At 31.0% G+C, this 14,469-nt stretch overlaps 2 protein-coding genes across 3 annotated transcripts; both read right to left on the bottom strand.

Annotated features, from left to right (window-relative positions):
* Positions 1-2,689: 2,689 nt before the first annotated feature.
* On the bottom strand, positions 2,690-14,434 carry LOC110652014 (actin-depolymerizing factor 2). 2 transcript variants are annotated; one of them, XM_058143400.1, is made up of 3 exons: positions 14,341-14,434; positions 3,277-3,542; positions 2,690-3,172 (listed from the first exon to the last, which is right to left on the bottom strand). In XM_058143400.1, the coding sequence occupies exons 1-3, from the start codon at positions 14,341-14,343 to the stop codon at positions 3,022-3,024; spliced, it is 420 nt and encodes a 139-aa protein (XP_057999383.1). In that variant the 5' UTR covers positions 14,344-14,434; the 3' UTR covers positions 2,690-3,021. The 2 variants fall into 2 exon arrangements, with proteins under 2 accessions (XP_057999383.1, XP_021663200.2); XM_021807508.2 differs by lacking the exon at positions 14,341-14,434 and adding an exon at positions 4,899-5,055.
* On the bottom strand, positions 12,154-14,469 carry LOC110652591 (actin-depolymerizing factor 2). Its single transcript, XM_021808205.2, has 3 exons — positions 14,341-14,469; positions 12,614-12,879; positions 12,154-12,515 (listed from the first exon to the last, which is right to left on the bottom strand). The coding sequence occupies exons 1-3, from the start codon at positions 14,341-14,343 to the stop codon at positions 12,365-12,367; spliced, it is 420 nt and encodes a 139-aa protein (XP_021663897.2). The 5' UTR covers positions 14,344-14,469; the 3' UTR covers positions 12,154-12,364.

Raw genomic sequence — 14,469 nt, 5'->3', positions numbered from 1 at the left:
ACACTTTTTCTTAATAAATTTTAATGTCATTGTGAAATATTTATAAGTTTGTATTTTTTTTTTACAAGGAGATCTCTTATAATTATTAGAATTAAACTTATAAATATTTCACAATGACATTAAAGTTTATTGAGAAAATGTATCAAAATATAAACCTGGATATCAATATTCTTATATCGATAGAAAGCCAGATGATCTGAATATAATAAAATTGTTAAGAATACCACTAAATAATACTAGAAAAAAAAAACCCAAGAGAAATGAACTAACAAAAAAAAAATGAATAAATGTAGTCAAAGAAAATAGTAAAACTTGACTGGTCTTTTATAGATGAAAAGAGCAACAAAAAATGCTATTGGATGCTTATGAAAATACTATTCTTAATGGCATTTTTACAAGCCATTTTCTCTCCAATTACTCTCCAATGACTGTGTTGTACTAAGTTACTCTCTAACGATTGTGTCAAACTAGGCGTTTTCTTTGTTATAAACCTTTCCTTGAAACCTCTATTTCTAATGGCATTCTTTTAAGTAAACACTATTTTTGTAAATATTTTTAAATTCACACTACAATTGTAAGTAGTTTTTTTCACATTTTTTTAATAATTAATCAAATTAAATAGTAGTATTTTTCAAAATACAGAAATTAACTAATTAATTTTACTAAAATAAAGAGATTAAATGGTAGTTTGACTAGCATTAAAACTTATTAACTAATAAAAAATTTAACAGAGAAACTAAAGAGTGTTTCAAAAGCAAAATATAATAACTAAATAATATATTTTTCAAAGTAAAAGGCAAAGTAAATATTAAATAGTTTAAGAAAATTATAATTTAATCCTTAAAATTTAGAGAAACTTATAATTTAGTTCCAATTTCTTTAAAAATTGCTTATTTAATTTTTAACATTTTAATAATGACCTTGCCATTAATATCGAATAAATTTTAAAGGTTGTCCCTGAACTTTAAGGATTGCAACAACGTCATCTCTGAACTTAAAAATATAACATAAAATCCTTTAAATTTTGAAATTTTGCACAGTAAATCTTTCTAATCGTCAATAGTCAGTTTATGCAATGCAGAATAGCGATAACGTGGATAATTCTAACTACTCTATGTGACAGTGGCAAAATCAGCTATGATTTTCTTCATAGATTATCCATAAAAAGAATCTTAACCGTACAAGCTAATAAAACATTAGATGTATAACAGCTGATTAGAGGGACTTTACCTTCAAAAAACAACAGTAATTGTTCATGTTATTACCATTCATAATTGTTCACATCAACGTATTACTTATAAATCGGCTATTAAGAGTTGAAAGGATTTTATTATGCAAAATTTCAAAGTTTAAGGGGTTTTATATTATATTTTTTAGTTTAAGAACGATTATGTTACAATATTTATAGTTCAAAGACGATTATTGAAATTTATTCGATTAATATAACATTTAAATTACCGCGAGTCAAATTGATTATAAGTTGATAACATAATTACTAATTTTTACTATCCAAAATGCCCCTTCACTCATGGCTCTCCCCTCTCCTCTCCACTTATCTTTGGTACCAACAGATCTGAAAAGCTAATAAAAAACAAAACAAGATCCAAGATAACAGGACAAGAAAATTTATCTCCGCCTTGCGATTGAAATTTTACCATCTTTCATTTTCTTGAGAAAGAAATTTTACTAAGAATTTTGGTACAATAAGAGAAATTACTCTTACACAAAACTCAAGCAAACAGATGAAATAACTGAGTCCAAAGTGTCCAACGACTTCCAAATGTCTAAAACTCAGAAAAACACAACAATTGCCTTTCATTGCAGCAATCTTGTGAACTTTGAACACACCAAGAAAACTCAAAAGGTCCAAACTTTATTTTGCAATCGTCCTGTTGGCATTACCAAAACTTGCAAGAAATGGATGAATAATTTACTGATTTATATTACATTATTCTAGTTACAAGTCTCTACTGATGGGACAGAAAGAGCCATACTTCTCATGAGAGCTAGCAGTAATTAATTAACTTAATTCTGAATGCGTCTTTACCCTGACATGAAGCTTACAAATATGGACAAGAATGATGATTAAAAGGAACGTTTCATTGATACACATAATTATTGTTCCTGGGCTGTAGAAGAATCTTTTATTGTCCCAAACGAAAGACAAGAACCAATGTCTAAGTTTAACAACACTATAAGGACTAAAATGTTTAGAGGTGGTTTTTAATAACACTAACCAATGTATAAGTTTAACTAAACCACAAGGACTAAAGTAAAATAAAGAGATTAAATAATAATTTTCAAAAATTTTAAATTATTAACCTCCTACAAAGTCCGAAAAGATTATATTAATTGAACCCTTAAAGCCTACAATCTAATTGTGGTTGACCAACATCTCTTACATAGTTAATAAGTTTCCAATTTTCAAAAACATGATCCAAAAATATCAGTAGTTTCTGCCATCCATCAATGCCCGCTCATGGATATATGCCAACCACAATTGTTTGCCTAGCTTGAAAAGCCAAAGAATAATCTTTTTAAGTCTCCAAAAAAAAAGAGTACAACAGTACAAATGCATGGACAGCTTCTTTCATTTCATGGAGATGCACACATGCGCATACAAGCAAACCACCATGCCTTGTTCTGCAGGGTTTGAAAAGAGTAAAACATCCATTTTCAGTGTTGCAAATACAAAACCCCGGTTCGCTATACCATCCATTTAAGTAAACCAGTTGGCTATACCATCCATATAAGTAAACCAGTTCGCTCTACCATCAGATGATGATACACCATATATCGTAAACATAACTATAAAGAAACACACGCTGCATAAGTTCAGTGCATAACAGATCATAAAAATATAATCAAAATCATCGAAACCATTCCAGAAGAAGACTGTAAGGTGAAACTCAAACAACAAACCAGTAACCATAATTCAGTCAGGTTCACCGTCCATGAACTATAAACATTTCGCTTAAGAGTGCATAAGAAACCCTTCACTGCGAAATTGGCATATTCTATTTAGCTGGCACGGCTCCTAATGACATCAAGGCCCATTTCAGTTGGATCAGTTGCCTGCAACTCTACCTGAATACCATCTAGTTCTCTCTTAAACCGATCCTTAGAACTGGCATAGATCATCTTACTTCTCACCCTTGAAGTGTCAGGAGACCTTTGCAGATAATAATTGACAGAAACACCAATAGTTAGAGGGAATGCCAGAAATACACACACAAGCAATCATGCACACAAATTACTTTTAGAATGTGTTATTACCACGCAATGAAGAAAATTCTGCTCTTTTGGCAATTCTCTTCAGTCACAAAGTCGAAATCATAAACAGCATATCGGCACTCATCAGCAGGGAGGCTTGCAGTAAAATCTTCATAGCTTTGAGTCGGCTCACCAAGCTTTTCCACAACAACTTGCTTTTGCTTCTCCTCAATCTTAAAAACTATGAAGCGGTAAGTTCGTTTCGCCTTCAGCTCCAAAAACTTTAGCTTGCAATCATCATGCACAGCCATTCCAGAAGCTGCATTGGCCTGCACAGAGAGAGAAAATTTACAGTAAGTGAGATTGTATACAGTTTCCTGAAGGTTCCAACACTGTTATTTGCTAAATTCATTCTCTCATAAAACGTTACAATCTTTTAAGGGGAGAGGTTCAAAGTGAAAATTGTGGTTTACATGATGACAAGCAAGTATCATGAATCATATACTGGAATTATAGTTTGTAAAACCAAAATCAAATATGTTTGAACTGCACTGACCCAAGCCTAACACCTAATCGACATCTTTCTCATAGCAATACATCAGGGATTTTAAACTGGACTATACATCTTGCAGAAGTCCTAAACACGCAAATTCATTAACTGAATGAACCATGACATCCTATTCCTATAAAGTTGAACCAAGGACATTGAAACATGGATCTGAATACTATCCGAAACCTCAATTTGCAAACTAACTAGGCCATTGAGTCCCTAGGAAAGCTGAATGCTTAAAAGCAAACAGATATTTTGATTCAAACGGAACCAAAATATGAGCTAAAAATTAATAATATTCACTGACCATTGGATGTGTAAAATCAAACAGTAATGAACTAGAATTAACACTGTGAAAGAGGCATATCAGATATCTTCCCATAAAAATGAGTCAAAACAGTATCTAACAATAACAATACTCACTCATCATTTGATGTGTAAAATCAATCAACAAATCACCTTAGCAACTATTCATACAAATTTTCAAATTTTACCAATATCAAAATCAAAATATCATAAGGTAAAAACCATTGGTCACAATATGAAATGGTGCCAAATTATACCCATCACCAAAAATATTCCATTAAATTGGAGATTACTTTTGGATCTGACAACTAGTATACTAACTTTAAAAAAAAAAAAAAAAAAAAAAAAAAAAAAAAAAACACCTATTCCCTAGCAATAGCAGATTCATTATCCAGATCAGCAATTGAAGCACTCTCGATTCAAGGATGGATATAGTATCTATGAGTATTAACTATCGCCACAAACCCACTCCCATTTTTTCTCCGAAAATGCCAGATGTACTACTAAAGGCCACGCCATCAATAAACCCGGACTTTCGCTATTTCAATTTTCTCAACTGAACCACTACAATTTTGAGAATCAAAACAAATAAGATCCGCCAAACAGCCAAGCACAAACCCAAAGATCAATCCATTTTCATGTAAAATAGCTTAATCAACATCAAACTGAAAGATCTGCAACTAAATAAACAGCAAAATGGGATCTAAATTGAATAAAATGAAACTGTATCCACTGACAATTACAAATCAAAGATCAAAAGCCATCAAAATGCTACCTAAGAAATTAAATTACAGTAAAGAGAGAGAGAGAGAGAGAGAGAGAGACTGACCATAGTTATAGGAATCGAGGATCTATGAGATCGAAGTAGCAAAGAGAAATTAAAATTTGAGGATATATTTACAGAGAGATACTTATAGATTTATATGTAGAGAGAGAGAGAGTAGAGTATTTAAAGGCTTTTCTTTCAACGGAGACCGCCTGTGTCTTTCTTTATCTTTTATTTAATTATTTTATTTATTTATTTATTAAGAATTTAGGAATATTTTTGGTGGCTCCACTCCGCCTAAATCCTCAAATATCATGATAGTACTCAGTGCTTTACTGCTCATGCGTGACAACAGAGACAAAGAATGTCTGTCGAATGAGACTGAGACGCGTGGTGAATATTGAAATGTCCCTTTTACCCCCCCCCCCAAGCTATATTTCTTTTTGAAAAATTTATAATGATAATTGAATTGAGTATGAAAATATAAAGCGCAATCAAGTCAAGCTTAAATTTGTAGTTTGTAGATCTGAGATTGTTGCTTATGATGTTCTTTATGTTACCAGTTGGGATTTTGTTTATTATCTGTAGCTTAGCTAAATTTGAAATTTTTTTTTTTTTTATGAATTTTGGTTCTAAATGTCTGTTTGGTTGTTGAGAAAATGATGGAAATCGATTTAAACAGCTTATACTTTCTTGAGCTGTCACAGCTAGCAAATGGAGCTTCAATTTTTATCTTATTATGTCCGCATGTTAGTCAAATGATGTATTGCCTGTAGAGTTGAATTAGGGTTTTCAAGGGGGAGAAGAGATATAGTTTATTTAATCAAATTCTGCCTTTTGCACCTGCTCGACTAAGCTGGGTTGTGCGCTGCTTCGGTGGAAAGTACAATTAGGGAGCCAACGAACAGAATATAGATGAAAATAATTATATATGAATTTAATTAATATTATTAAAATTTAAATTTATTTTAAATTTAATTAAAATTTATTTTTAACTATTTGAATTAATTTTAAATTTGATTATTATTATTTAAAAAAAAACTCAAATTTATTTATTTTTATATATTTTAATTAACATTTATAAAAAAAAATTATTTTTGATTAATAATTTATATTTTAAAACTTTAATAATTTTATAAAATATTTAAATTTTATTTTAGATAAAATATATAAAAATTTATAAATATTATTACAAAAATATATATTTTATATTTAATTAATTATTTATATAAACGGGCTTTGGTAACGAATATTCAATATATAAAACTCGAACATATCCCAAATCTGATCATATAATATTTAAATCTGACCTATTAAGGTTCGGTCGGATCAGGTATTCGTAAAAATTCGATTCGTTATCATTTCTAAGTACAATTGATACTCTTTGTTTGAATTAAATATAGTCTAATTTATTAATGTATTATATTATATTATATAATTTTTATTATTATTATATTTTAAAAAAATATTAGATGATATGATATATTAAAATAAATATAAAAATTATTAAAATGTTATTTTAAATACAAAAATTTTAAATTATCCCAAATCATCAATTTGGTGGTTTGAATGTGATAAAATAATGGCTAATACCCTATTTTTATGAACAATCTTTCTAAATATATAAAATAACCATACCTTACTATATGAAACCATTATAATCCAAAGATGGCGCTAGGGTTTGAACAGAAGTTAAAGAGATTTAGGCTGGAGTTTGGGACTGGACTGCTCTTCAATGGTTTACGGACATGGAAGTTGTTGATTGGCTTTTGAAGGATGATCCCTTGTGGTGGATTTGGAGATGGGCGAAATGAAAGATTATTCCAATGTATTCCAAGATCGTATGGTATGGGTCAATGGAAGTTTGGGTTTGCTACCAAATTGGCCTGTGTACTGTTCCTTGATGCAAGCTGAACTCCAACTTTGTTTCAGTGGGAAATTTTTTATCATCACTGGGAATAAAATTATACTTTTCAATGCTTTTTTTTTTTTTGCAAGAAAAGAAGTCAATTCTTACAAAATTATGTATAATTTTTATTGTTAAAAAAAATTAAATTTTTTAATTTTAAATACGAGATTTATTAAAAAAAAATTATTTGAATTGAGTTTTCATAATATTATATATTTCAAAAAAAGAATTAATGTTGCCGTAAATCTTTTCGATATTTGATTTACTCTTGTTAACCGGATCGAAAGTCACTTAAAAATAAGAAATCGGTTTGACCATCAATCATGCCTGAAATCTCAGTTGAGATTAAACATTATAATTAACGTATGATCTGTTGAACTGTAAAATAAAAGGACATAGATTCGATTAAAATTTTATGAAAATTATCCTTCATATTTTTATAAAAACAATTCTAAGACATAGAATGAAGTAAGTCACTGTAAATTAACCACCGACTCTTACTATTCTCAGGTCACCTTCCATCCAGTCAATAGTAGCAAATCAAATACTTAGCAACATCGAGAGTGAATTCTTCTATTCTTCTGTTTTTCCTCCGGAATGAAGTTGAAATCTACGTTCTATATTCTGATTTGTTCTTGATATGCTGAACCAATGCTGACTAATGGTGGGGAGTGGTCTTGACAGGGGTTGAATACAAAGTATTAATTTATACACAATACAAGTGCTCTTCCGCAGTGGAGAATGTTGGAGAGGCCTGTTCAGGAAATGGATCCATGTATGAAAATGCGGTAAGCCTAGACAATTATGGTTCCCTATTATGAATGTTGAGAGGGTGCATATAACAACCCAAAAATTTTAAAAAAATACATATATAATAATAATAATAAATTAAAAAATTAAATTAAATATTTAAAATTTTCCAAGAATGAATCTGGACAACATGACTGTCCAGTTTCATTCTCAAAAATTAAAAAAAAAAAAAAAACAAACAACAGCCCCTCCCCCTTAAAAACTCTCTCCCGTCACTCTCCCTCCCGTCCCTTTTCTTCCAGCCGGCGAGCCTCCTGCCACCATGGCCGTCCGGCGAGGCATCCCCCCACCCTAGGCGATGCCAGTGAGCTGCCAGCTGGTCAGAGCAACAGCGCAAATGTAGGAGTTTTCCTATCAACATGCGCACAGTGGGCAGTAAATTTCCGACGCGATTCCGACTTCATCCGAAATCCGATCGAGGCGATTCAGGTGGCGTTAGAAAGCTTGTTCCGATAGCCTTTCTTTTGATACAAATTTTGCAGCAAATGGAGATCGGATGAGTGAGATATGGAGGAGAGAAGTTTTGAGTTTTTTAAGCTTTTGGGTCAGATCTAGGACGATCCGACCATTAGATTAACGATCCGAGACCACCTACGGACTGAGGGAGATGAGAGGAACATAATGGTATGATCAGATCCGGCAGAAGTCGCTGGCGACCGACAGCCGACTATCGTGTGCGGTGACTCTGGCTAGCTTTGGGGATGATTCAACTTCCACAGGCTTCCTTATAATTTTTTGAAATTTTTGAGACACAGATAAGTTTCGGATATGATTATTTTCATTATTTCTCAGTCTGTGGAACATAAATGCAGAGTTCTTTAAACAAGAAAAATTGGAGAAAATTTCTAAGAAAAATTTATGATGAAAGTAAAATTATTTGGAGATATTCTATGGTATTTGTTGAATTTTGAGTAATTGTAGAATATTTTTAAAAAATATAGATGGATTTTAGTTAGATTTTTAGCATATGGGCATATAAGATTATCTGAAATTATGATATTTAAATTTTATATGATTGGTTGAATCTTGAGAATACAGGTTTAAATATGTGAATATTGAATTGGGTTGAATTAAGAATATGTTAGTTGTTGGAAACTTATAGAATTGAGTAATATTCTTGAATAAAATATTTATGAATGATTAGAAAATTACAATTTCTTTTGTGATAGCTTTATAACTTTATTAAGGACCGTGGGGCAAAATTTTATAATTTTTAGAGTTTGTTTGAGTGGATTTTTATAAAATATCAATTATAGGGACTAAAACGTAATTTTTCAAGTTTATGACTATTGTCTGATTTGGAGGGCCTAGGAGGGGCCATATAATGTTGAAGAGATGTGATTGTGAAAATTGAGATTTAAAAGTGTTATTTGAATATTTTTGCAGGTTAGGTAGGTCCTAGGTACAAGGGAGACTCTGTCGGATTTTCGGCATGAATGAGGCTATCTGTTGTCTCTTTAGAGTTTTATTTTGACTTAATACTAATAAATTTATAATATAATTATTCCGGTGATCGAGGTCAACTATTTTTCTCCATTCAGCAGCCACAATAGTCCTCGGTGTACTGTGAGTAAAATATTAATTTTAATTATAATTTCGATATTATTATATGTTTAAGTATGTCCATGCATCACTTATAAATATGTATCTATGTAGTTAAATACTAGGTACTTTTATATTACATTCATAATTGTTGAAGTGTCATAGATGTTGTTTGTGGTAATTTGGAGCAGTTTGTGTGCGTGGCGTGCGTGTGGTATGGTATTGGATATAGACAAGACGGGTAGACACGGCTTAAGAGACACTTGCTGGGACTTGGTCATTCGGGGTAGAAACGGCTTGAGAGACACTCTCTGGTACCCCGCATTTGGTTTATTAAGCGAAAGTCCGGCTTGAGAGACACTCGCTGGCAGAGGTTGAATTAAGAGGGTTGTATAGGGGATCAGCTCCCATACATGTATTGTTTGATAGTGCTGGGTGTGTAAGTGCTCCAAATTGCCTTTTTGCTGATTGTGATATGAATTGTATGAAAAATTTATGAGAATGTTGCATATCACTCTACAGGATGCATTAGCTTCAAATAGCTATAGAAATTATGATTGACATTGGTATTTTACTCTCTGAGTCGAACGCTCACTCCTGTTCACCATATTTTTCCAGGTTACAGAAGGAGACCTTTTTCAGAATAACATGTTCCTTTCCTCGCAGGTTATGAAAAAATTAATTAACTGTATTATTGTTATCTAAATTTATAATTTAGAACTCCGCATGTACTAGTAGTAGCATTAATCCTGTCAGGAACTACATGAATTTAAGTTTTTGTATTAACAAATGAAAAATTTTTATAAGCTTTAAATAGTTTGTAAATGATGTAACAGGGTTAAGCAGGGCTCCCCTAATTATAGTTTTTGATAATTACTCGGTTAAGTTGGCTCGAAATAAAATTATTACAGTTTAATTTAAATTATTTATATACATATTGGGCTTAAATTATGGGTCTGGTCATAGGTTTGAAAACAATAAAACTTGCTACGGGCCTCCAAGACTTTATGCCGACCTATAGGTTGGGTCGTGACAGTGCATGATTTGCATTATAAGTTTGGTAAAACTTATTTATAAATAAAAAGTTACAGTTGATTATTATTTAATTTAACTTATAAATTAAAGAAATTATTTAAAATAAATTAGAACTTATGATTTATCTAAATTTTTTTTAAATTATTATTTTATTAAGTAAAAGATTATATTATTTTAATAAATTTTAAAAATATCAATATTGTCCTATTTTAATAAATATGACTGTCAATTACATATATATTTTTTTATTTTGATAAATTAAATTACTTTTAAATATATTTTAAGTAAATATTTAAATTATTTATAAATTAAAAAATAAATTATAAATTAAAAATTAAAAATAAGTCCATAAACCAAACACCCTCATGGGTTGAAAATGGACATTGTAATCTTGTTAAATTTGGGTGAAACTATTTAAGAAATGAGAATAGAGGACTTATGAATTAGGATGGCAAGCCAATCTTTTAGAGGGAAAAATGGATACCCTTTGTTTTTTAAATCTAGTGGAAGGTGTCAATTCAAATTAAAGTGACATAGACGAGAAACTTGAGATTAAGCATTGAAATTTCAATTAAATATATATATGTTAAACATGAAAATATGGATTTTACGCTTCTCTCCTCCACTTATGTGGTAGTGGACTTTTTCTGCAATATATATACTTTTTTATAATAATAATAAATTTTTTAAAATGTTATATAATAATTTATAGATTAATTTTCCCATATCGTATTAAATTTATTTATTTTTTATAAATTAAGAGATTTATAAATGAGAAAATTATATTAAAGGGGTTTTAGTGTTGCCTTAACATTAAATTGGGCTAATACTTAGAGTTAGTATACCTTTTTTTTTTTTTTAAATAAAAATCAATATTCACTACAAAAAGAATCTTGGAGTAGAGAATGTTTTCTATTTTTATTTTTCAGTTTTCTTCTTCATTTCCTTTTTTTTTTCCATTTTAAAAAGGAAAACAAGTTTAATTAGTTTTTTAATTTTTACATTCTATTTTCTCTTTGTAAGAACTCTCTTTTATATTTAGTAAATAATCAATGTTTCAAGAGAAAATAATAGTAATTTAATGTGATTATATAAATAGTTCCAAAGCATAAAAAGAGTTGAATAATTTTAAGTTTAAAGAATACATTTCAAAACTAAAAATTGCAATGATTATTTTTATGAACTTTTTTAATGCAGCACTTTGAAGTTAATATAAAATTTATATATTAATGAGTTGTTGATTAAAAAATTAAATATGAAAAAAAATCTATTATCTTGATTTTAAAAATTTGCATATACATCATTATAAAAAAATAAATTAAAAAAAATTTCCCGATAATTACAAAAAAAAAAAAAAAAGTGGCACTACGATTCGGCGGTGGGAGAATTTCGTTTTGAGAAGCAGAGGAAAGAGAGCTAAATTTCAATCGGCTGAGGGTTTAAGATTTTGTTGAATTTGCTAAATCGAATTTTTCATATGGGTATCGTGATTGACAGTAAATGAGAGACATTTTCAGCAAAGTGGAATTGCAAACAAATGAAAATGAACGAAATTTTTACTGAGAGACTCCAGCATGAATGGGTAGCAGAAATGCGTTTTACAATTTTTCATTGTTTCCCTTTTTAGAGAGGTAACAACCAGATTTTATAAAAATTCCTTTTATCGCGCTAATTGTTAAGGAAAATAACAGAAAGGTTCTTTATATATATTTTGTTTGAAATGATATTTCACGAGGCGAAGAGGAGGGGGAGGGGAGACTGGAATGGTGGTTGTTTGTACTCTGTTTTATGAAGGAAGAAAGAGAAAGAGAAGGGGAAAGGGAAGGTGCGGGTGGGGGGAGGTGGAAGCCAATGAATGCAAAGGTCAAGTACGTATATGTGCATATAAGCAAACCGTCTAGGCACCATGAATGGTTCTGCAGAGCTTGAAAAGAGTAAACAACCATTTCCAGTGTTGCAAATACAAAGCCAAGTTTACTTTACCATCAGACGATGATACACCATGTATTGTAAAGATGACTATAAAGAAAAACATATCGCATAAGTTCATTGCATCACAGATCCATAAAAATATCACCAGAATCATTGGAATAGTTCCAGAAGTAGACTGTAAGGTGAAACTCAAACAACAAACCAGTAACATAATTCAGTCAGGTTCACTGCCCATGAACTATAGACATTTCGCTTAAGAGTGCATAAGACCCTCTTCAGTGCAAAGTTGGGAGATTTATATTTAGCTGGCACGGCTCCTAATGACATCAAGGCCAATTTCAGTTGGATCAGTTGCCTGCAACTCTACCTGAATACCATCTAGTTCTCTCTTGAACCTGTCCTTAGAACTCGCATAGATCATCTTGCTTCTTACTCTTGAAGTGTCGGGAGACCTTTGTAGATATTGACAGAAACAACAATATTTAGAAGGAATGACAGAAATATATACACAAGCATGCAGGCACATACTATTTTTAGCATATGTTATTACCAGGCAATGAAGAAAATTCTGCTCTTTTGGCAATTCTCTTCAGTCACAAAGTCAAAATCATAAACAGCATATCGACACTCATCAGCAGGGAGGCTTGCAGTAAAATCTTCATAGCTTTTGGTTGGCTCACCAAGCTTTTCCACAATAACTTGCTTTTGCTTCTCCTCGATCTTAAAAACTATGAAGCGGTAAGTTCGTTTTGCCTTCAGCTCCAAAAACTTTAGCTTGCAGTCATCATGCACAGCCATTCCAGAAGTTGCATTGGCCTGCACAGAGAAAGAAGATTTACAGTAAGAGAAATACTGTATACATTTTCCTAAAGGTCTGTACACTGTTATTTGCTAAGTTCATTCTCTCATAAAATGTTATGATAATTTAAAGGGAGGGTCAAATTAAACATTGTGGTTCTACATGATGACATGCGAGTATCATGAATCATATTCTGGGGTTATCATTTGTAAAACCCCAATCAAATATTTTTGAACTGCACTTACAAGAGTCCTAACTTCTAATCCACATCTTTCTCATAGCAATACATCAGGGATTTCACATTCAACTACATATCTAAACATCTCACAGAAATCCTGTACTCACAAATTCATGAACTGAATGAACCATGACATCCCATATCTATAAAAGTTGAACCAGGGACCTTGAAAAATGGATCTGCATATCATCCAGAACCTCAAGGTGCAAACTAATTAGGCCATTGGGTCCCTAGGAAAGCTGAATGCTCAAAAGGTATTCATAAAAAATATGAAAAATTAAAAAAAGGTTGCAGCTTCAAAGTTTCTGGTAACATAACCTACTTGTTAATAATACTAAGACAAGAACAAATCCACATTGTTCAATTACAAAACCAGGAATGAGCAAACAGATATTGATTCAAACAGAGCTAAAATTAATAATACTCGCTGACCATTGGATGTGTAAAATCAAACAGTGAAGGAGTATATCAGATATCTTCACATAAAACTAAGTCAAAATATACAATAAGAATAACAATACTTAATCATCATTTGATGAGTAAAATCAATCAACAATGGAAAAAATTCAACTTCACAAATCACCTTAGCAACTACTTATATAATATAACCATAACAAATTACCAATGCACACTAATTTTCCAATGTTGAACAAGAATGCACATCATGAGGTAAAAACCATTGGTCACAAGATGAAAATGGCGTGCCAAATTATTTCCATCTCTGAAAATTTCAATAAGTTGGAGAGTATTGTTGGATCTGACAACCAATATATAATTACAATAGACTATTTCCAAACAACAACAGATCCATTATCCAGATCAACAATTGAAGCACTTTCAATTCAGGACAGATGGATAAAATATTTAAGAGTATAAACTATCGCCACAAACCCACCCCCACTTTTTCTCCAAACATTCCAAATGTACTACTTAAGGCCACTCCATCAGCAAACCTAGACTTTTGATATTTCAATTTTCTCAACTTTAGGACTGCAATTTTCAGCACCAAAACAAATAAGATCCGTCAAAAAGCCAAGCACAAAACCAAAGATCAAGCCATTTTCATGTAAAATAGCTTAATCAACATCAAATTGAAAGATCTGAAACTAAATTAACAGCAAAATGGGATCTAAATTGAATAAAATGAAACTGTAACCACTGACAATTACAAATCAAAGATCAAAAGCCATCAAAATGCGAACTTCAGAAGATTAAATTTGAGTAAACAAAAGAGACTGACCATGATTACAGGAATCGCAGAGCTACGAGATAAAAATAGCAAAGAGAAATTGAAATTTGAGGATATTAGGTTTCGATTGATAGAGAGAGAGAGAGAGAGGAGTAAACTATTTAAGCCTTTTTCTTTAAC

This window comes from Hevea brasiliensis, chromosome 1 (genome assembly GCF_030052815.1).
Source record: "Hevea brasiliensis isolate MT/VB/25A 57/8 chromosome 1, ASM3005281v1, whole genome shotgun sequence".
Lineage (NCBI taxonomy): Eukaryota > Viridiplantae > Streptophyta > Magnoliopsida > Malpighiales > Euphorbiaceae > Hevea > Hevea brasiliensis.
The sequence above is the reverse complement of the archived record's forward strand: the minus strand, read 5'-3'. Positions and strand labels throughout refer to the sequence as shown.